Source organism: Rhododendron vialii, chromosome 12a (genome assembly GCF_030253575.1).
Source record: "Rhododendron vialii isolate Sample 1 chromosome 12a, ASM3025357v1".
NCBI lineage: Eukaryota > Viridiplantae > Streptophyta > Magnoliopsida > Ericales > Ericaceae > Rhododendron > Rhododendron vialii.
The window spans coordinates 31297635-31319117 of NC_080568.1; the positions used below are offsets into that span (position 1 = coordinate 31297635).

The following is a 21483-nucleotide window of genomic DNA, read 5'->3' on the forward strand; positions in this document are numbered from 1 at the left end:
CACAATCTACAAGAAAACAGCTCTTTGCTACTTCAGCAAAAATCTGAATACATGAATTGAAAAAAATGTATTACATTTGGATTATGTACGTACGAACAATTTTACCAAAGGTCTGCACATATTGTTGGAGATATACAGCCAGCTTCTCATAAACTAGATAAAACAAGCGTACCCGAGACTGTTCGTCATAGTCATCACCTTATTTTCTCTCCTTTTTGGTTAGGGCGCAGTGGTGTCAATCTTGTTCTTCATCTGTCTCGTGCCATTTAAAGAATGAAATCATACCTGAAAGTGACAATATTAAGGTCTAATTTTGTTTATCAAAAACATAAAACAGAAGCTATATAATGAGAAGCAAGGATACAATCAGGGGATATAACCTGAGGATTTTGTGTTTTATATTTCTGAAGTTCTTCTTGGGCACATATTAGCCTACATGATAAAGAAACGAAAAAAACGATCTCCAAAAGCTACGTGAATTCCAAAACCACGAGGAAATGAAATGGTCCATACATTCAAGGTAAAGATTACCTCCGTTGCAAGTCAGTTATCTCATGAAGTAGCTCTTTTTCCCTGTCATGAGCTGCCTCCAACTGCATCGGAACAACAAATATGCAATGTACCCCTTAAATCAATAATCATAAGAAGCTGACATTTACATACAAGCGAAGACTGTGGGATGTTTCCTAATTAAATCACATAACCACAAGTGACCCAAGATGATGCATATCAGATCAAAGTACCGATTTCTCAAAGTGTGATCAGCTGGTTCATGAGCACCTTTCAAGGCTGTATATATCGACTATGTGCATTATGCACGCAACTACAAATATAACTTTCCACCTTTTTACAAAAAAACATGTTACGGTGTCTGAAGAAAATAACCATATGAGAATATTATATCAGTGTCAGATAATACCATTATGGTAAATGAATTATTTCTCCTCCATGTCAGAAAATAGTGGGAAAATAGTAACGTGCTTATAGAATCGATAGGAACGTGCTTTATTACATATATATTTACATCACTATCATCTTGATGGATGCTCATCTGGTTAATAAAGATATGTGATCTATCTTTGAAGACCTGATAACAGTGAATCTGCATGTGAATGTATGCTTTAGTGCCCACGTGGCCATTGCAATGCTTTTCTTTAACAACATGACTTGTAGCTACCGGCATATAAGAGACACTTGAAAACAGTCAGATGGATATAGCATTAACAATAACAGAAAGGTGCAAAATAGAAGAAGAACAAGAACACAATTGTCAAAGATAATCACTCGTGTAAGGCTGGCCGAAAAGAAAAACAAAATAAATCCGTCACAATCATTATCCCACAAGCTGCAAGTCAATGCTTTCTCAAAAAACATATAGAAGATGATTTATCTGAATGTCATAGAGTAGGCTGACGAAACCATGTACTATACATACCAATGATTTCTCTGTCGGTGCTATGTTCACTGGAGTACATCCTCCATCAACTGCATGGTTGGCTGCACATAAAAAGTAAGATCAACACATTTGCATAAACCAAAGGCAAAAATCAAGAGGGATGAGGGCTCGCACCAGTAAAATCACAAGCAGATACTTGCTTCATTAGGCTTAGAATTCTCCCCTAAGATAACCAAAAAGAGAAATAAATATTCTAGAGAAAGAAGCGAGGGATGAAGAGGTAAAAAAACATATGGCTAACCCATACCCTTTCGTGAATATTTGTTTCTAGAACAGACTGCAAAATCGGGAAAAAGGAATGCGGATTTGATGGTGTAGCATCAGTTGGTGATGGAAGAGGAATGGTGGGATGTTGGGTAATCACCTACATAACCCATCGTATTCCGATAAAATAATTCCACAAGGTAAATACAACCAAATTATCACCTCCACATTGTGTGATGCAACTAGCCACTCCAATTATGTGGGCCATTAAACTCAATGTTTCAGCATTCACATATGTCAGAATAATCATCAACTATAATCTATCGAGTAAAAAATACAGTAGTTCCTGAAGTTTTAATTATAGCCTAAAATTGTTCTGTGATTGTCCCAAGAGTGCCCTACTATGTCCCGAGCATGTCATAGAGTGTCCTTGTAGTGTCCAAGCAAACAAGATTAAACAAAAATTTGAACACTTCAGATTTGAGGGTCAACCTGCATGCTGTGACTCTTTTGCAGCAAAGAAGACGGGGCCACCTAACAAGAAGTAACAAGTGTTATCCAGTGAACAATAGTATGAAAATCTTGAAGTACAAATAGTAAATGTCACCTTTTCTAACTCTACATTCTCAGATGTAACTTTGAAACGTCCCTTTAGTTGAACTACTGGTTTTGCCTTCTCATCGAGTTCATCACTGTTTGCTGTTATGATAAGTAAGAACAAGTTAAAAAGGAACAAAATGTATCTAGCATCAAATAGAGTTAAGATAGTGAAATTTACTTGCCTGAAGTTTTAGAAACTCTAGATAGAATCTCTGTAGGTGCATCCTCCAAAACTGGTAAAACATGAGCTCCACTGCAAGTTGATATGTTATGGAGCTGATTTGCTAGTTGTCAATGGAAATTCCCAAATTTTATTGAAACGATAAGTGAACTTTCTTGGATTTGGTTTAAGGAAATGCTTAAATGGAGAGAGAGAGAGAGAGAGAGAGAGAGAGAGAGAGAGAGAGAGAGAGAGAGAGTCAAAACTGAACAAGAATCGATTTTGCTAGGTGAATTTTAAATTTTTTAGATTCTCAGTTGATGTGTGAATATATATTGCATTATATGTTAGAGTTGCACAAAAACGAATCCATATTGAAATAAGAGAGCATAAAACATGATTCAATCCATTGTGATTACTAACATATGAATTACTTAATATTTAATTTTAACTAGAAAATTACATTTGTCATTGACTCACAAATGGTACTCTAGTCTTCACCTGTCGTATATAGGTTTTACCGACAAGTTATCCTAGACAATAACTACATCGAATATGTTTTCATATCGGAGGATATGAAATACCAACCACTATAGAGAAGAAGTACAAGATAAAGATTTCAATTCCATTTTTTTTCTTTGCCACGGTCAAGTGTCAATGTTAGCAGTTCAAAACAATGTGCAAACTATTAGAGGGACTTCAGAAGTCCTGGCATGATATCCAAAATAATCTTTCAAAACGCATACAATTTCAACAATATTTGGAAGAAAAGGGGAAATCATGATTATCATCAGGATATTTTTGTATTAAAATATTGGATGTCTAATTATTTATGGCAACTAGAACTCCAAAGGGAAAAAGAAATTGATCATCTCGTATATCAGATAGATCCATATTACCAACTATTCCATGTTGCCTCTTCATTAAAAGAATTGATCCTTTGGTAAAAAAAAATGAGGAAATAAAGCATCCATGTGTACAACACCGTCCTAAACATGGTTACTCCATCTCACTTTATGACCTTAGCATTGTTACTCCTTTTTCACTTCGTAACGTGGGAACTGATATCCACGTTCCCTTTGTCTTTTAGACTCTGACAATGGTAGTACGGGGGGCTAAATGCGGAGTACGAATCTTATATCCCATCACTAACAATATTGGACGTATCAGCTGGTCAAAGTAATCAGCTAGTCAAAGTAAGCCAATCACCGTTTCTCCAAGGTACAATCTAATTTTCTGAATTAGAAACAACATATGCAAAAGGACTTTCACTCATTCACGTTGATAGTTCAGCAGTTAGCATTTTCTCAATACATGGGGCGTTTGCATAGCGAAAAGACATTCACTTGTCCCCTTTGATAATTTAGGAATTAGCACTTCACAGGCCCCATGAGGAAACATCCTCAAACTTCTACTTCTGTCACTTAAAAAAAAAAAAAACCCTTCAACTTCTGCCCATTTTAGGTCAAGGTTTCCGTTTTAGTGATTGCTCAACTTTTAGAGAGAATTCCTGCATGCAAATTCCACGGTAAGTGCAGTGAGCCATTCCACTGTCCTGTGACTCTGTGAGGGTACAAGTATCTCTCATTCCATGATCAATGCTAAGCTTTTGCAAAATGAAGGTAGAAGCTAAGGCACTAAATCATTAGAAGCACAGGTATTTTCTGGTCTCAAACTAATGGTATGCCTAAAACAAGACATGCACAAAATTGGAAATTCCTAAAACAGAATACTTCAAATACAGTCCAAAAGCTTGTGGATGTTATATATCACACCTCTCATCTTTGCTAGGGAGCAAACAAGCATCTGGAAAAATGATACTTCCCGATGAACCTCCCAGCCTTCTACTGACATCCAAGCCACGTTTTCCCGCCATAGTACTTTCAATAACATCATCAATACAGGCAGAAGAATTTTGGGAAACTTGAGGCTCATGGGTAGAACTACGAATGCTTGCATCATCATCATAGTTCTCGCATTTAGTTCTGGAAAATAGAACACAAGTGTTCATTTAAATTTGAAAGGCTGAAAAACTTGCGCTTGTAGGAGTCATAAGAAACTAGTAACTCAAATGACCAGTATTGAAAATGTAATGGCACAAGCACCGCTATTTTATATTAAAAAACTGCTAATCCGCTATGTGTAAATAGATCTCAAAACATATCACATCAGGACAATAGGAGAGGAAAAAATGTGAACAATCTACACAAAAAGACATACAAGCTATTAGTCATGGTTGAGTCTGCTAATAAACGAGATGGTTGACTCTGCATTGCATCATTATCCTCCTGTGAAGTATCATATCATTAGGACCAATACTAAACCCATATCTCATAGAAAGACATTCATACAAAGAGCGATAACATACTACATCTGAAATTTGTGAACTATGGCACACTGAAGACAACTGACGCTGAAGTTCCTTTTCATGGTCGATCCCGGAAGAAGTAAAAGAACATTCTCCTTGATCTATTTCAGATATGATGTCCTCATCCTGGATCTAACCAAATGAAAATGCATACACATATGCATACACGTGTTGATTAATAGACTTAATTCAGCATTCAATCAATTTAGAAACAAAAAGCTGAATGGAACAAGTAGTTAGGTACTCTACCAATGAAGCCTGAGCCTTCACATCTTCAAGATTGAAGTTCCAATCGCTTAGCCCTCGTTTGTATTCATTCTACAAATAAATCAAGAAAATGCATATTAGACCAGCTAGTTATAAGATGGAAAGATCCTCCATTTGATTTTTGAACAGTCCTGCATATGAAATTTTTTAGTAACAAAAGACTCAGACTATAGACAGGAATCAAGGACCATAGCAGGTAGTGATTCTATAGCAGAAAGAAAGATCTATCAAATCAGCAAGATGTAATTTCCATTTTATTTCAATTATTTCTTTTACTATCAACTCTGGGGGGGGGGGGGGGGGGGGGGGGTGTTATGTTGGCCATGCTTTATATTACAACTCAAAAGTTCCTGATAACAGACTTGTTGACATTCCATAACCATGAAATTTAGGATTAGCACAGAAACCTAATACATAACCTCAATCAAGTAGAGTTCAATTCAACCCGTCTTTGTACTAAATGAGTTCTAAGCATAGCTGAATCAACGAGCTCCAACAAAAAGGACATTAACCATTAAAATAGATCCTTAACGAGAAAATAGCCATGGCCACAAGAACATGTCACATAGCAAAGAAGTAGCAAGAGAATAAAAGGGTAAAACTAAAAATACAGAGTAGAGAAATGGCATATTACATATCACATCTTTAAATGGAACACTAATTGACTACTGTTTGATGTTTAATCAAGAGTTAAATGACACTCCTGATGTGACAAGGTGATAGAGTAGGTATCACATAGAATAGGTGTGTTAAACATTCAACTAAGTGACAGTCACAACTCACAAACCCAAAGCCCACACAATTTAGAAGATTACATAACCTGAATAGATGCTGATTTTTTCACAGGAGAATATACAGGACGTGCAATATAAGGATGCATTAGCAAAACGAACAGAGATACCAAAAAGTGAGTGAAACGGGAAAAGGAAATCACTAGACTGCATAGCCGTCATAATAGTTGATGCCATTAGGTAGATGTAAACTGATATCGACTGACAATTTGAAGTCACCAATAAGAGTAGTAAACTAAAGTATTATCAGACTGCGCATGCAAAATTCAGGGGAATGAATAAAAATCTAATGAGAATCTGAACATGTTATTGAGGACCACCTAATACCACAATTTATACAAACCAGCCATAAAGCAGGAGAGTGAATAAGGGAGCTGTAATGGAAAATGATGCTACCAAAATACAGAAAACGGTTAACATTTAATTATTTCAGCAATGGACCCAAAAAATCAAACCTGTGACATTTCCTCCTTTTGTCCATCTGGAATTTTCTTTTGTGCAACCATATCTTCTTCTTTTATCTGACATGAAAATTGCTCACTAGTAAGCAAAGAACTCGAATTGGAATAGCACAAATGACTCATGAGTCATCAGTATGTTGAATTGGATGCTCAGAAAGTAACATATTGACCTTCAAAGCCTTAAGACGATCACCAAGATCGGGAAGCCCCTCCAAAAGTGTTCGTGCTATATAATCATTTGATCTAGCTTTCTTGAAGAAGGAATGCTTTAACAACTTTTTTGAACAAGGCCGTTTTGAAGGATCTTTTACCAGGCAACTAGCAATCATCTGCTTAAAGGACTAAGGAGAAAGAAACTCACAAATAAGAAACAAAAGAATTTCCCATGTCAATATCACTATCAAGCTAAAAATCAAGAGCCATTTTTTTTAAAAGAACTTACCTTGGAAAACTTGTTGTCTCTCTCATAATCAAGGCCAGGAGGTGCATTTTGCAAGGTCCTAAGCAATACCTGCCCATAGTGGATTAGTTTTGGATAGTAATTGACCCAATACTTCCATATAAGATGCATATGAAAATTTATGTGACTGCATTATGAGGTATGCACCTTCATTGGAGGATCTTTAGAGAAAGGAGCATGGCCATGGGCAAGCTCTAAAGCAGTTATTCCAAAAGACCAGATATCAGCCCTGCATGAAAGTTTTCGATATAATAACACGTCACAATACATAATTAAAGAAGAAAGAAGGAACACTTGCAATGAACTTTAAACAGACTTGAAGTCATAACCATGCAATTGCTCCATAACCTCGGGTGCCATCCTGCAAAATGAGGTGCATACACTGGTTAGATAATATGATGCACATAGAAGCAAGAAGGCAGCTGACCCAGGGAACAGCAGTTTAGATGTTATCAATGAGACATTTGATTCTTTCTATGCTTGTAAAGTCTATTTCATAATGGAAGATTTACGAGAGAATACTAATTGGTTGTTTTTTCTAAGGTTGGGTAAGGGCCCAGAGAGTCACCAAGGTTACCCACAAAACATAAGACCAAAAGGAAATTGCAGAATGAGAAGAGAAAAGTGTAGAAGTAATACCAGCACGGTGTCCCCACAAATGTCTTCCTCACCCGTTGTGTATTCTCCAGATCAAACAAGCAGGCAGATACGCCAAAATCTCCTAGCTTTATTGCACCGCGTTCACTAATCAGAATATTTCCAGCCTGTTACAAACAAAAGGCAGCTGCAGAATAGTCAATACTGAATACAAACGAGATACATATTGTTACATTTTCTTCATCTGATGCAAGAAAACTAACACAAACATGTTTTAAATTTCAAAATAATCAACTGTGTCTTAGTGTAATAAGCCTCCTGGATTCAAAAGGGCCGAGGACGAATTCTAACCAATCCTTTTTTTATGATCAAAATACTTACCTTGACATCCCGATGAATGTGTCCATGATCGTGAAGATACTCCAAGCCCTTCAACACCTCACGCAAAACAGTTGCTATAACAACCTCTTCAAAACCATCTGGATATACAGCCTTCAATATGTGGAGACAAGAACCCCCGGCCATGAATGGCATGACAACCCAAAGGTTATGATCACTTACAAATGAGCAGTGCGCTTTAAGAACATTTGGGTGGTCAACCAGGATCATGGTCTGTGCTTCACGAGATATCATATTCTGAAAGGACAATGGCAACATAAATCAGCATAAAAAACTGTGCCACCGAATAAATAAACAGTAGGCAAAGCTCACTATAAGAAATGACAGATATAAAGGGAAAAAGGCAGACAATCTGAAACTAAAAGATATGCAGGAGACAGTACAAATAGCCAGTCCGATACATACCCGCTTATATTATTAATATATCAAGAGCTTTTTACCAGAAGAACTTTCAGTATTTTCTGATTCCAATTATGTAGACATCAACATGATTTGCCACAAATAATGATGACTAACAGAACCTCGCAAAATATTCAATTGGCAAATGATTTACATATAAACGTCAAAATATGATCGCGTCCTGGAACATATGAAATTACTGCAGACTATTATTCCCCATTTAGTCGATTATTGAACAAATATACAAAAGAAATACAAAAATTTGCATTTAGATATTCTTTCTTTTTTTTTCACCCAAGCAAACTAAAAGTCACACCAAGTTAGGATGTCAATATGTGTGGAGTACTTGAGCTCTAGAAACCTATTGAAACAAAACTATCCCATTTATTAAAGTACCATCTTTACCAATTGCTTAAGTTACATAGGACGTCACCCCATATTTCTTCTTAAAAATGTACCCGCCACCCCAAAATATACATGAAAAGTATAATCAGCTGCACTACGGACATTCGCATCCTAGAGTTAAAGTATAATCACCTGCATCTTTGATTTGTGTATGGTGGCTGGGCATTTCCCTCTAGCCTCTCCCCAGTTCTCAACCTCAACACATCAAACTCTAAGAGAAAGCTATGGCACATGTAGTGCATGTGTACCGTAGCAATGTTCACATATATGTTGGCTAGTTCATTTTGGGTCTCAAAATCCCAGTGCACGGTCTCCAATAAATTTTCTCTCCAAAAAACCTCCCTCAAAACCCAAATTGAACATACAAGAATCTTTAGCTAGATTACCCAAATATTGACAAAATTTGTACCACAGCCTTCTCCCAAACTCTATATACTACACGGAAACTATAGGCAGGTCATACGTTATGCCGAGACTCGAAAACCATTGTTCTACGAATTTGCTCTGCCTAAAACGATATTAAAGTTCGTTCAACGTTCTCACACAGGTACAAATAGCTACAAAGGCACCTAATTACATAAACATGCCAGAGCGTAGGTGCGTGCGTGCGTGCGTGAGAGTAGATGATATACCAGATCAGCATTGTGGCGTTCGAAATCGAGGATTTTGATGGCGACGATCTCGTCGAGCGGAATGCATACGGCTCGATGAACCGAAGCGCTTACACCTTGCCCTACCTCCTCGTACAGAGTATAGTGCTCTGGTCCAAGCGGATACTTCTTCTTGTCCATCATCGCTCCGAAAAGCTTATTCTTCAAATCAAAACGACCAAACCGTGCATGAGTCTATCGAATTCCTCTGCAACCATACACACGATGCACAACCATATTATATTCGGACGAAACTATAAAGGTTTTCAATTCGATCGAAGTCAAAGAGCCGTTTGCGTAAAACTTTTTTGGAAACAGAAACAAATCGAATTGAGATTGTTTGCATGTATGAATAGATAAATGACGGGGGTGGTGATGGTGACGGCGGCAATGACCTAGTAAGTTGTTCTCCGTTTTCTGGAGAGAGAGAGAGTAGAGAGAGAAAGCCAGCCTAGCGGATCGCCGAGTCCGCCGGGAGAACGTTTGTATGCAGAGTCCCGCCGAGAAAGCCAGCCTAGGGGATCTCCGTTGGACGTACGCGAGCTTTTCTGGGATTTGATTCAATGAAGCGAAACCCATTGATATAAGCGCAAAAAATTCATTTTACTTCCCGATGAGATATCAATTCGTATTTGATTATTATGATTGTTACTACGATTGGTATTATTGATGATTTATACAAGATGAACAATTTAGATTTGTAAAATAAGCTTGATATAAGTTTATATTTCAATTGTAATGGACTGTGACTGTGTCAAATATACTTCGCAGGTTGAACTGCGAAGTCTGAAAAGGCAGAACCCGCGCTTGACAAGCACGAATACTCGTTGGCATATTAACCCGCGTAGCCTGAATCGCCAGAACTCGCCGTGGACAAACGCGACTATTCGTCGGCATACAACCTCATCTTTCGTCGAGCTTCGAATCAGAACGATTGGCGTTTTCGACACCGCGCGCCACGCCACGCCGCCACCTACCGCGCTGGCGAAGGGGAAATGCATGGCAATGAGCTTCCTCGAACCCTCTCTCTTTTCTTATCTTCTTCGATTCTTAATTCTCCATTTTGCAACCATTTACCCAACAAGATCCATTTCAAAATCGTTCAACCTTCTCCCCTCAGCCCCCCTTGTGGACTCCACAGCTCTGGATTGGATCTCCCGGTCTAGTTCCGGCCGGCAGCCGTTGAGGCATGTCCTTGGGAACAGATCTTTCGTTTCTTCTGTATTTGTTGTTGTATGATTACATCTGTCATTAGTGTTTAATGGTTTGTATTGAGATCCCGTTTTGGTATCTCTCTGGCTAGTTTCGGACAGAATTTTTACGCCTTTTAGGCCGACACTGTGCTGGGTGCTTTTGTAAAATGTCATTGAATTTGTAGCATGTTATGCTTAATGCAATGCAGTACTCGTGTCTCGAATTAGATAATTTGGTGCACTCTTATTATTAAGATGTAATCTTTACCTACGGGCATGAATTAATGAATTACCAGATTTAAAAAAAAAACTTCTCCCCTCGTGTACCAAATCACTCCAGAAGCTAAACCAGAAATTTGATTTGCCCTGAGCTAACCCAAAATTTGATAAACCAATAAGGAGGAAGCTATGGTACACAGGGTATACCGTATACCTATATTATGACAATTTGTGATTTTCATTATGTCAATTTTTGGTTTTCTAATGCATATTTATGATTCTAGTTACAACTTGTACATTAAAATTTACCTGTTGAACAGGTCATTAGCAGGTTATCCATAATTAAAAAATATTGTTATTATGTAACCATAATTATTCGTACCGAAATCCATAATACTTGTACCATAACCAAATATATGCGTATAATATCAAAAATTAAATAATGTTAACCACAAATGTTATAACACCACCATAAATTGGCATTATCTTACCACAATGAATCGTACCAAAATTTTTTGACTCGTATGATATTCCGTAACAAAATCAAAATATGTCGTACCAGAATCAACAATTGTTATACCCAAACCAAAAATATTTGTAAAATGCCACAAATTTTAGAAAATAACCACAATTATTATGACAACACCTAAAATTGTCATTTTCTTGACACAACGTGTCATATCAAAAGAAAACATATTTAAATACCACAAATTTTATAACAAACCATAATTGTTATGACAATACCATAAATTGACGTTTTCTTATCACAATGTGTCGTACCAAAAGAAATTAATTAAAATATTCCGTAATAACACATGTCTAAAATACCACAAATTTAGTAATATAATCAAATTTGTTATGACAACACCATAAATTGACGTTTTCATATCCACAACGTGTCGTATAAAAAAATTCAATCAGAATGTTCAATTAACGGTAGTTATAATCAACAAAATATCATACCTCAAATTTAGTAATATAACCAAATTTGTTATAACAACACCATAAATTAACGTTTTCATACCCACAACGTATCGTATAAAAAAATTCAATTGAAATGCTCAGTTAACGATAGTTATTATTAGCAAAACACCATACCGCAAATTCAGTAATATAACCAAATTTGTTATGACAACACCATAAATTGACGTTTTCATATCTACAACGTGTCGTATAAAAAAATTCAATCGGAATGTTCAGTAAACGATAGTTATAATTGACAAAATACAATACCACTAATTATTTTCAATTCCCACCACATTATTTTTTCAAATTTTAAAATTTCCACCATATTGTCTTAATTTTCGATTCCCTATACACTAATTTTTCAAATTCTTATTTGTCCCTACACAATACCTCAATAATTTAAACTAAAAATGAAGTTTTCGCACAAAATTTTCATCCAAGAAATTCACCAAAAATAAGTACTATACCCAAATTTTCGAATACAACTACAATTTCCTCTCAAAATATTAGTCTAAATCAAATTCTTTTTCTACAAAATTTAATTCAAAAAATCAAAATTCCTTTGTGGAAAAATGAGAGGTCACGAAAAAAATAATTATCCAACTGTCTCAAATGCATACACTTTCAACACTAAAATGGAGTACAAAAAAATAAGGGCGCCACTATTCGCAGCCCTCTATTTACTCCCATAGCCCGTTAAAAATTTTCAATTATACTCGACAGTTAGTTACCGAAATTGAGATATATTTTCAGCGTCCAATTACCGAAATATAGTATTTTTTTCAACAGATGTTTACTGAAAATGCATGTTCGGCAGTTGTTTACCGAAAGTTGAACATATTTTCGACATGTAGTTACCGAAATATAATCTTGTTTTTAACAGCAATTTACCGAAATGTTATTTATGATTTTCAACAATCATTTACCGAAATTTAATGGGCTACGGGAGTAAATAGAGGGCTGCGAATAGCAGCGCCCAAAAATAAGTGTGAATATCAAAAAATAGAATGTTATTATTTTTTAGAATAAATCACATAGTTAGTCCTTGAAGTTTCATACTTCAACAAATCTCATCGTTCAATTTCAATACAACATTAAAATATAATAATGCACCATCTGAGCCCCACGTAAGGTGTTTCTTTTATTTTATTTTTTATTTTATCAAAATCGTCTATCTTTTACATAATATTAATTAGGTCATTCGTATCAAGAATGAAGTTGATGGCTTATAGCTAGATACTTAATTGGATGAAAAATATCATTCTATTATTCAATTTGCGTGCCGATGATGGAGCTTCCTAAACTTGATTGAGACAAAAAATTACGTAGGTGACTTAATCAACAAACATAAAAAATTCAACGGATTTGATCGTCATTATTGTGTCACAGTCGCATGGCTATATTACATTCAACTACAATAGAGGACTAGGTTTCATACCAAATATAAATTGACTGTACAATCTAAATGTCTTTAATGAGTGTGTTTTTAAAATGATCGATCAGGACTGTTAGGATGTTAAGTTATACAATATTTAATTTGTGATATTTTAGACATGTATTTTGTTTGGGTATAATAATTATTGATTGTGCAACGATATATTTTGGTCTTGTATCTAGTATCTTTTGATCGATTTCTTTTGGTACGACACATTGTGGTAAGAAAGTGTCAATTTTTTGTGTTGTCATAACAATTGTGGTTATGTTATATAATTTGTAGTATTTTACACATGAGGGAGAGGGAGAGAAAGTTAATGAAAAGAGAACAACCTGTTACCTGCTAAGCCATTTTTTTATTTTATTAATTGGTTTAATAAATGGGTGGTCTGGATTATTTACTTTGAAATCCAAGGGTTTAAAATCATGATGCGTACGGTACACCCCTTAATAAGGGGTGTGTACCATAGGACTACCCAACCAATAAATATACATATACATGAACCAAAAAGAGTGGGAAGTGATTTTCGCATTTCCACGATTTGATTCGGGTAGTGTGGTAAATGTGGTTAACAATTTGTGGAATCCGAATATCAATTCTTAAAGAGTTTATAATTAATGTCTAACAAACTTGTACAAAAATACATAAATGTTCAAAAATAAATTTAAAAAATAGAATTTTTTTTTACATAAATTGTATACCTTACTAAAGTTGTACCCTACGTTGTTTTTGAGGTATAAATAATTTATTATGGAAAATCAATTTAGAGAAGTCTTGAATTCTCATTTTTGCATTTTTCAACCACACTAAAACTTATGTTCGGTTACTAGTTTAGTTTAATTTTAGTTTAGTTTTTCAATCATTATCCTATTTCTTTCTCTAATTATTACCTTATTTCTCCAGTAATTACTTTCTCATTTCTTCTATCTCTCTCCAATCATTACTCATAACTTCAATCATTACCCTATTTCACTATCCACCCACTACCAAAACTAAACTAAACTAAACTAAACTGTCAACCAAACAAAAACCAATTTATCAACATTTCATTCAAAAGGTTGTACATAAAATCGAGGAAATGACAACATTATCAAAAACAACATCGTAATCTTTGGTTATATTTTAAATACTTCCACAAATTCATAAGATCTATATTCATAATAAATTACAATGAAAAATGTCACTCTCAAAGAAACACCCCATTGTCAATTCGAAATGTAGACCATTGTCAATCTCGCCATCTCGTCCTCTCTGTTTCGCCCAAATCTAAGAAGAAGGGAAAAAAAGAAAAAACACAGAGCAAATGTTACTTTACACTTCTACACTCTAGAAGTAAAATTGAACTTGTGGAAATTGATCTATATCTTTGTTTAGCGGATCAAAAAAAATCTATATTTTTGTTTCCACTCTCAAATATCTACCTCTTTGTTGCCAGCATCTGCAGCCACCATCTCTGCTCTACACCACCCTAGACAGTAGACACTAGACTCGATAGGACTACACAAAAAAATGTAATCATATTTTATATATTTTTGGAGCGTAGAATCATGTAGTACTTCGTCGTCGATGAAGTACTCGGAAGATGTAATCCGTGGACAAAAAATTGGGACCGATTCGTGACTCACAGTTCGTATTGGAACCAAACCGCGAGACTTTTGGTTCGAACACAGATTTAATTTATAAAAAATCGTGACTTGCGGATTAGGATTGGATTCATAGGAATCCGATCCAATCCGAACCGTGCGCAGCACTAACTCACAAATGAGTTTAGATAAAACCCTGCTACTTAATTCAATGGCACTATAACAAGTTCAAGCCACTAGATTTCCGCTTAGATTTATTGAATTTTTATTCTCTATGTGGGATTGTATGACAACAATCCTCAAGGCCAGGGTTGTATTTTCTCTGGAAATCTCCTAAGCTGAATACTTAGGTAAAACTCTTAATCAATAATTCAAAAACTATTGACGAACCCGTGTTTTGATGTCATTTTTTATACGACAACCACAGACGCCATTGTCATTTTTTTATCAGACAACAATTTCAAAAAATTGACTTTTTGGACTTTGTTTTGGATATTTTTTTAAAAAAAATAGATAAAAATTATAATTTTTTACTTTCTAATTCGTATTTCAAGATAAATCAATAATCTACAAAAATTTATTGCAAAATTAATTGACTCAATTTTTTTTGAATAAAAATAATAATAAAAAAATCTAAAAAGTCGTTATCAGAACTTTACCAAGGAAAATCATCACGCGACCAGCCACATGGAATGGGGCCTACATAATTCGACCTTTGTTTTCCTCCTAACCTGACCATCCAACCAAACGGGCCGTTACAGCCCAAATCATCGCCGCTCCCCCCCAACTGCCTTCTCTCTCCCTTACCCACCCATCTCTCTCTCGAATCTCCTCGCGTCGAACCGCGATACAAGGAAGAAGAGGAAGAGAGAGAGAGACAGAGAGAGAGACAGAGAGAGAGAGAGAGTGTGTGTCTGAAAAAGGAAAAAACTTTTTCCAATTAACTTTACACTCTGTATTTACTTAGCCCGTAATAAATCAGAAAAATATCAACGCCACCACAAGCTCCCTGTCTGTTGCTTTTCAACGTGATTGTTCCACTCTTTTCTCCTCAATTTCTTCACCTGTAAGTAGTCCCTTTCCCCGCTTCTGGTGTTTCCGTTTTAGCTTCAAGTTGAAGCTTTCAATACAGATCTATCTGTTCCTTGGTTCTGCTTGTTTTGGTATTCTTTTTCCCAATTTGCATGTGGAGCTAATCTGCACCTTAATGGGGATTTTTCTTAACAATTTCGTTATGATGTGAAATTATACCGTATTGTGCACTGGTGATGGATTAGATTGGTCGCGAATTGGGGACGAAATATACATTATTGTATTTCGCGAGGCAATGATTTTTGTCCGAAATAAAATAAGGAAAAACACGCACAAGATCCGGAACGCTAGATTCTGCACCGAGAATGGAATATCTGGGCTAATATATATATATATTTTTTATCACAATTTTGTATGCGGTAGAATGGCGAAACACTTTCCCAAGGCCCATCAATGGCGGACGCAGGATTAGGTTGGTCTCAAATTGGGACGAAATATATATTAATGTATTTTGCATTGCAATGACTTGTGCCTGAAATAAAATAAGGAAAACATACAAGATCCGGAACACTAGATTCTGTGCCGGAAATGAATATCTCAGGGAAAATTATTTTTCATCATAATTTTGTACGTGTGTTGTCGCAGTGGCAGAGCCGGGATTTGGATAGGGGTGGCGCTCGTTGATGAGAGTTCACCAATATTTGTTGCTTGTTTGTTCATTAGAATATGAAGAAAAAGGGTAAGCATAAAGTCGGGCTTTGTCTTGATTTTTTTTTATTAAAAAGGAATAAAGGCTTGGTTCAATTATCTTGTGGTCTTTAAATGAAGTAACTGAGATATAATATTTGCATTCCATACTGTTTATTTTTTCAATCAATATTTTCTCATAATTTTTTTAAGAAATCAAGTTATTCGGATACTGATAAGTATTAATTAACTTCTTTTAGTGGAAATATATATATATATATATATATATATTTATTTATTTATTTTATTATTTTTTCAAAACGGAGGTGGCATGTGCCACACCCCCTCAACATACCTATGTCCCTGTGTAGTAGAATTTGCATCGATTCAACGAAGTTGGAATTTAACCGTGCACACGTCATGCTTAGAGTTTTATATTTCAACAAAGCCGGCTCCAATTTCAGAGAAAGGAGAGTTGTGCGATAGGTAAAAAATCCCATCAGATATCTTGTGCCCTTGACAGTGTAGAATCGCAAAACAGGAGAAAGTAGATGACTCTGACAGTGTAGAATCACGAAACACAAGAAAGTGGATGACCCCAATTACTGTGACACAAGGCTTAATTGGTTAGGATACAAGGAAGTTGGAATGCAGTTCATCTGGTTCGAATATGATTAAACAGAGTCACAAGCTGCACAATTCATGCCTGAACTGATTATTTACAGATCTATCCTTGTGGAAGATAAGGGGTTTATTGCTATACCCCTCTTTGGTTTTCAAAATTTTGTTGACCATTAGATATATTTTATTTGGTCTTAGTGGAGCGTTACTTGTGCTTGTCAAAGTTGTTGGGTAGGGTATGGAGAGTTGTTAAGTAGGGTATGGAGAGTTATCACTACGTTGACCAAGGGATATTTTTCAGTTTTCTTTGTATATTGCTCATTGTATATTAATGGTTAGTTATGCTCTATGAAGCACGGGTACTTCAGAAATGTCGCCGTATCCGTACCGGGTACGGGTACGGCGCCGGTACGGCAAAAACGTACCGGGTACGGCATGGGTACGGCAAAATTTGATCGGGTACTTTTGATAATTTTGGGTACGGCATGGGTACGGCAAGGGTACGGCATGGGTACGTTTTAACCCAAAATAATTTTTTTTTCAAAATTTTAGGGATTTTTTTTTGTAAATAATTATAAAATATGGGCTTATTGTGTAATTTTTTTGTCTTTTATATACACATACACGTTTACTGAGTCACTGAGAGAGGTAGCGGTCTAGGGCTCCAAATCGAAACAGAAAGACGTAAGTTCTCTCTCTTTTATATACACATACACGTTTACACTGAGTCAATGTTTGTAAGTACTGTTGGCATGTAAGGAACAAGGAACTCGTCTAGCTTTGATCTAGGCATGTTGAACTTGATGTATGAACTTCGAACTTTTATCTATCTTACATTTTGTTGGTAAAATGAGTTTATATTTCATTTAAAGCAATAAAAAATAGAAAAAAAAAATATATCTATTCGCCATACCCCCGCCGTACCCGTACCCTACTTTTTTGGGGTTTTGCCGTTTCCCGTACCCGTACCCGTACCGTACCCGTACCGCGTACCGGTACCCGTGCTCCATAGGTTATGCTTTACTAAATACTCGTTGTAGACATGTAGAAACTGGCTAATGGCCAATGAAAATTTCTTTTTCCTTAGTTTGAGTTATCGTTTGGTGCTTTGACAAGTTTATGGTGGAAAGTCCTACAACTTTATAGGAAGGGCCTAAGGAAATTCACTAGCTGTATCCCTGTTAACTGAGGGTGTTGGGAGGACTGGACTGGACGCAAGTGGTAGTTGTTCTGAGACTAAAATGCGGGTTCTCATACATGGGAGCTGGCACTTTACTTTTCCAAGCAATGGCCTCTTTACCCCCTATAGAAGAAAGCATAAAGATTTATGAAGTGTGAGATTTTCGTCATAGGTGGGACAGTGGTACTTTTTTATGCACTTTTTTCAAGTCTTCTGCAAGTTGTACACGATCTGTAATTTACGTTATATCTCAAAAGAAGGATTTAATTTATTGACTAGATGACTGCCTGAAGTAGCTCTTTTGAAATACGCTTGTCCTTTCCTTTGGATCCTCAAAAGTAGTAATTGAACTTCTGTGTGCTAGCTTGGTCCATTGGTTGGTGAATTGTCTCAAAGTTGGCTGGTGTTTTCTGCATATGTTCAATTCCTCGATTAGTTGGAGGCAAGCTACCACCCTTTATCCTTGTCTATATAATTTCCTATTGTTCTCTTGAGTCTTTTAGTATGCTATGTGTTTTTATGATTTTGTTTGGATGGACTTGAGGATATAGATTAGACGTTGAAGCTTGTGCATTGTTAAATATCCATCAGATATGGAATACCCCACAAACAAAGATATATGTTGCCTTGTGAGATATGGAACTATTAATCCCATGCCTGTTAGTCCATTGGGATTATATCTGCCAAGGGACTATATATCCCTTCACTATCAGTCCATTCAAACAAACGCCCCATATATATTCGGAAGTTAAGGGAATTTGAAACTGATAAGCAAGTTTTATGACTGACTTTTTGGTGTTGTTCAAGTGGTAAAAAGAAGTTATAGGTAGGAATTCATTGGCTCGAGTAGCTCAACAATGTCAAAACATGTAGCAGGAAGTGAAATTGAAGATCTTAGGTGGCTATATGATGGATCTATATAGGGTATAAAAGCTGCAAACTGGTGAAAGAATGAATATGAGTCCTCTTAATGCCTAATCGTGCCTTGAAAAAAATACAAAGGAGCATGTAGAGATGTTAATCAGGCAACTTTTAATAGCCGAGCCAAAAAAAGAGAGACATTTTGTAGCAGTGTTACTATCCCAAATTTATGAACCCTGCTGGAATCAACTGCTGAAATAACCCACTCGGTAAGGAAGGATTTATTTTCCTTTCCCACTAATTGTATGACGACATAATCTATTCTTTGGTGACCAGTGTGAGCAAGCTAGTCCTGTGGAAATATGTGTATGGGAGAAACTTTGTCATTGAAATTATAATTTTGGTAATGCATGTTTCTGACTGGTGTCCTAGGCCCAGAGCCCAAGTCGTAAATTGGAATTACTTTGAAGCTGGTGCATGTTATTTTTGTTTTGCTTATCCATCACTGGTTTTGCTTTCCTGATTCAGTTCTAGGATAAAGCTTGTAGTTGTAGTAGCTTTGTTGTGGACTTGGCCAAAGGTGGATTAAACGTATTCTGGAGCCACCAATGGACTCAAATATTAGATTTTATGATTTCATTAGTTAGCATTCAATGTCCCGATGGACGTTTGACCCATTACTTGTCAATAATCTTTAATTCAATAATTGCAGGAATTTTATTGTGGCAGAAGGAAGTCAGATTAAGTTATGCCTCTTGACGGCGTTGTGTCCTCTCCACATCGGAGGTCACAGGGTGCACTAAACATGTTCTCATCATCATTATCTAGGAAGCAATACTCTAAGGGGGATGAATTGGGAAGCTGTTCGTCTCTCCTCCAGCGGCACCGGTTCCTCCTCACAGCCCTCGCCCTTCTGGCATTTCTCTGCACAATTTACCTGTATTTTGCTGTCACTTTAGGGTCTGGCGAATCGTGTTCTGGTTTGACCGGGACCCAGAAGGCACTGTGCCGCGTGGAGCAAGCAAAAGAAACTCTGGCTAAAGGAAAACTGAAATTCTACTAGCCTGCTGGTGATAGAAAAGCAGATAGTGGTGGTGATTCTCTTCTTCTCAAGAGCTAGCTCATTGGTTGTCAATCATGTGTAGTAGTGTATATTAATTGCCCTAGAATTCTGTTGGAACTGGGAGGCCATACAACAGGGTGGTGTGCCCTTCGATTGGGCTCCATCGCGGCCTTATGAGTATGTTCGGAGCTGTTCATTTTGTTCGGCACACCGAGTTTGTCGTGTATGCCAAAAACGAGATTCATTGGACGTTGGCACCCACATGAATGAAAACATATTTTTTTCCTTTTATAAAATACTACTAGCTGTGATTTTAAGAATAAACTCATAGAAAAATGTGTTTTGTTCATGTGAGTGCCAATGTCTTAATAGTCTCACTTTTGGCATGGATGACAAACTAGCCGAACAGAATGAACGATTTTGATCACACTCGTAAGCTTTGTATGGAAACCCAACCGAAAGGCACATCAGGCCCCAGCTGTAATTTTGTTTGGGAAAACGTGTGTAACGACCTCAGCAATCGTCTTGTGAGAAAGCATGATTATTGTTTCTCAGGAGTATTTGTTCATCTTTATTAAGTAAACCATTGTTGGTGTGGGACTCGGGGTGTTTTTGCTTCTGGCTAGGGTATGGTATATGTGCTAGGTTTTTTTTTTGCCTTCTTTAACATCTCCCCTCTCTGATTCTGCCTTTATTAGCTACTGTATTGAGTAACACTTTGACAGGAGAGATCTTTCATTCTGTTTTAGCATCCACTTTGGGAAGCCACTCATCGATGAATAGCTATCAATAGCTATCTCCCAATGGAGAGTTAAATGGTTACTTGAATGGGATTATGCTCAATTGGAACGGCTTATTTCTGAAAAACTAATCTTACCGTCCACTAGCAGAAGGTCCCATTATAACAGACTGCTCGATCTTGATCGATGGGCCGATTTTGATTTGTATTCCAGTTATGTTATTCCTTTTATTTATTTATTTATTTATTTTTGAAATAGGCGTTGTCTAATTATACAGTCCACCGAGTATGATTCATTTTTCATTGAGAGTTGGGAATCAAGAATTCAGATTAAAAAAAAAAGTTGGGAATCAAGAATTATGTAGCAGAAGTGTCTTCTCGAATACTTACCCACATATTTTTTACCGAAGGAATCTTGAAATTCCTGCATAGTTGCGTAGTCAATGATTATTGGCAACGTTTTTTCGACCAATGTATTTTCCTTAATTCTCTCAAGTCTTATTATTTTTTTATGTTCCTCCAACTTAATACTAATTTGTAAAGAATACCTCCTGAACCACACTACAAAATTGAGGATGGGAGATGCCAAGCATCTTTCTCTAGAGCTGCAGAGCGGTTGATCTAGACGTTTATCTCAACAATCGACACTTGACGGTTTAAATTTTAATCAGTAATAAATGATTCAAA

At 36.3% G+C, this 21483-nt stretch overlaps 1 protein-coding gene across 13 annotated transcripts; it reads right to left on the reverse strand.

Annotated features, from left to right (window-relative positions):
- Nucleotides 1-7: 7 nt before the first annotated feature.
- Nucleotides 8-9918, reverse strand: LOC131312045 (serine/threonine-protein kinase BLUS1-like). 13 transcript variants are annotated; one of them, XM_058339749.1, is made up of 22 exons: nt 9613-9915; nt 9200-9425; nt 7746-8000; nt 7407-7531; nt 7084-7128; nt 6915-6996; nt 6750-6818; nt 6478-6648; nt 6302-6367; nt 5038-5106; nt 4789-4920; nt 4641-4708; nt 4196-4405; nt 2443-2513; nt 2268-2359; nt 2153-2194; nt 1704-1820; nt 1571-1619; nt 1436-1497; nt 532-593; nt 381-432; nt 8-285 (listed from the first exon to the last, which is right to left on the reverse strand). In XM_058339749.1, the coding sequence occupies exons 2-22, from the start codon at nt 9359-9361 to the stop codon at nt 280-282; spliced, it is 2007 nt and encodes a 668-aa protein (XP_058195732.1). In that variant the 5' UTR covers nt 9362-9425; nt 9613-9915; the 3' UTR covers nt 8-279. The 13 variants fall into 13 exon arrangements, 10 of the variants coding, with proteins under 10 accessions (XP_058195732.1, XP_058195734.1, XP_058195733.1 ...); XM_058339751.1 differs by having other exon boundaries at nt 4789-4914; nt 9200-9916; XM_058339750.1 differs by having other exon boundaries at nt 4792-4920; nt 9200-9916.
- Between the last annotated feature and the right edge of the window lie 11565 nt (nt 9919-21483).

Bases quoted from the DNA above. Each gene is read 5' to 3' on its own strand.
- LOC131312045 (XM_058339749.1), bottom strand. From the start codon at position 9,361: ATGATGGACAAGAAGAAGTATCCGCTTGGACCAGAGCACTATACTCTG. The intron at 2,195-2,267 runs GTGACATTTACT...ACTTCTTGTTAG, and splicing joins AGAATGTAGAGTTAGAAAAG to GTGGCCCCGTCTTCTTTGCT. The intron at 1,620-1,703 runs GTATGGGTTAGC...TGGTTATCTTAG, and splicing joins AAACAAATATTCACGAAAGG to GGGAGAATTCTAAGCCTAAT.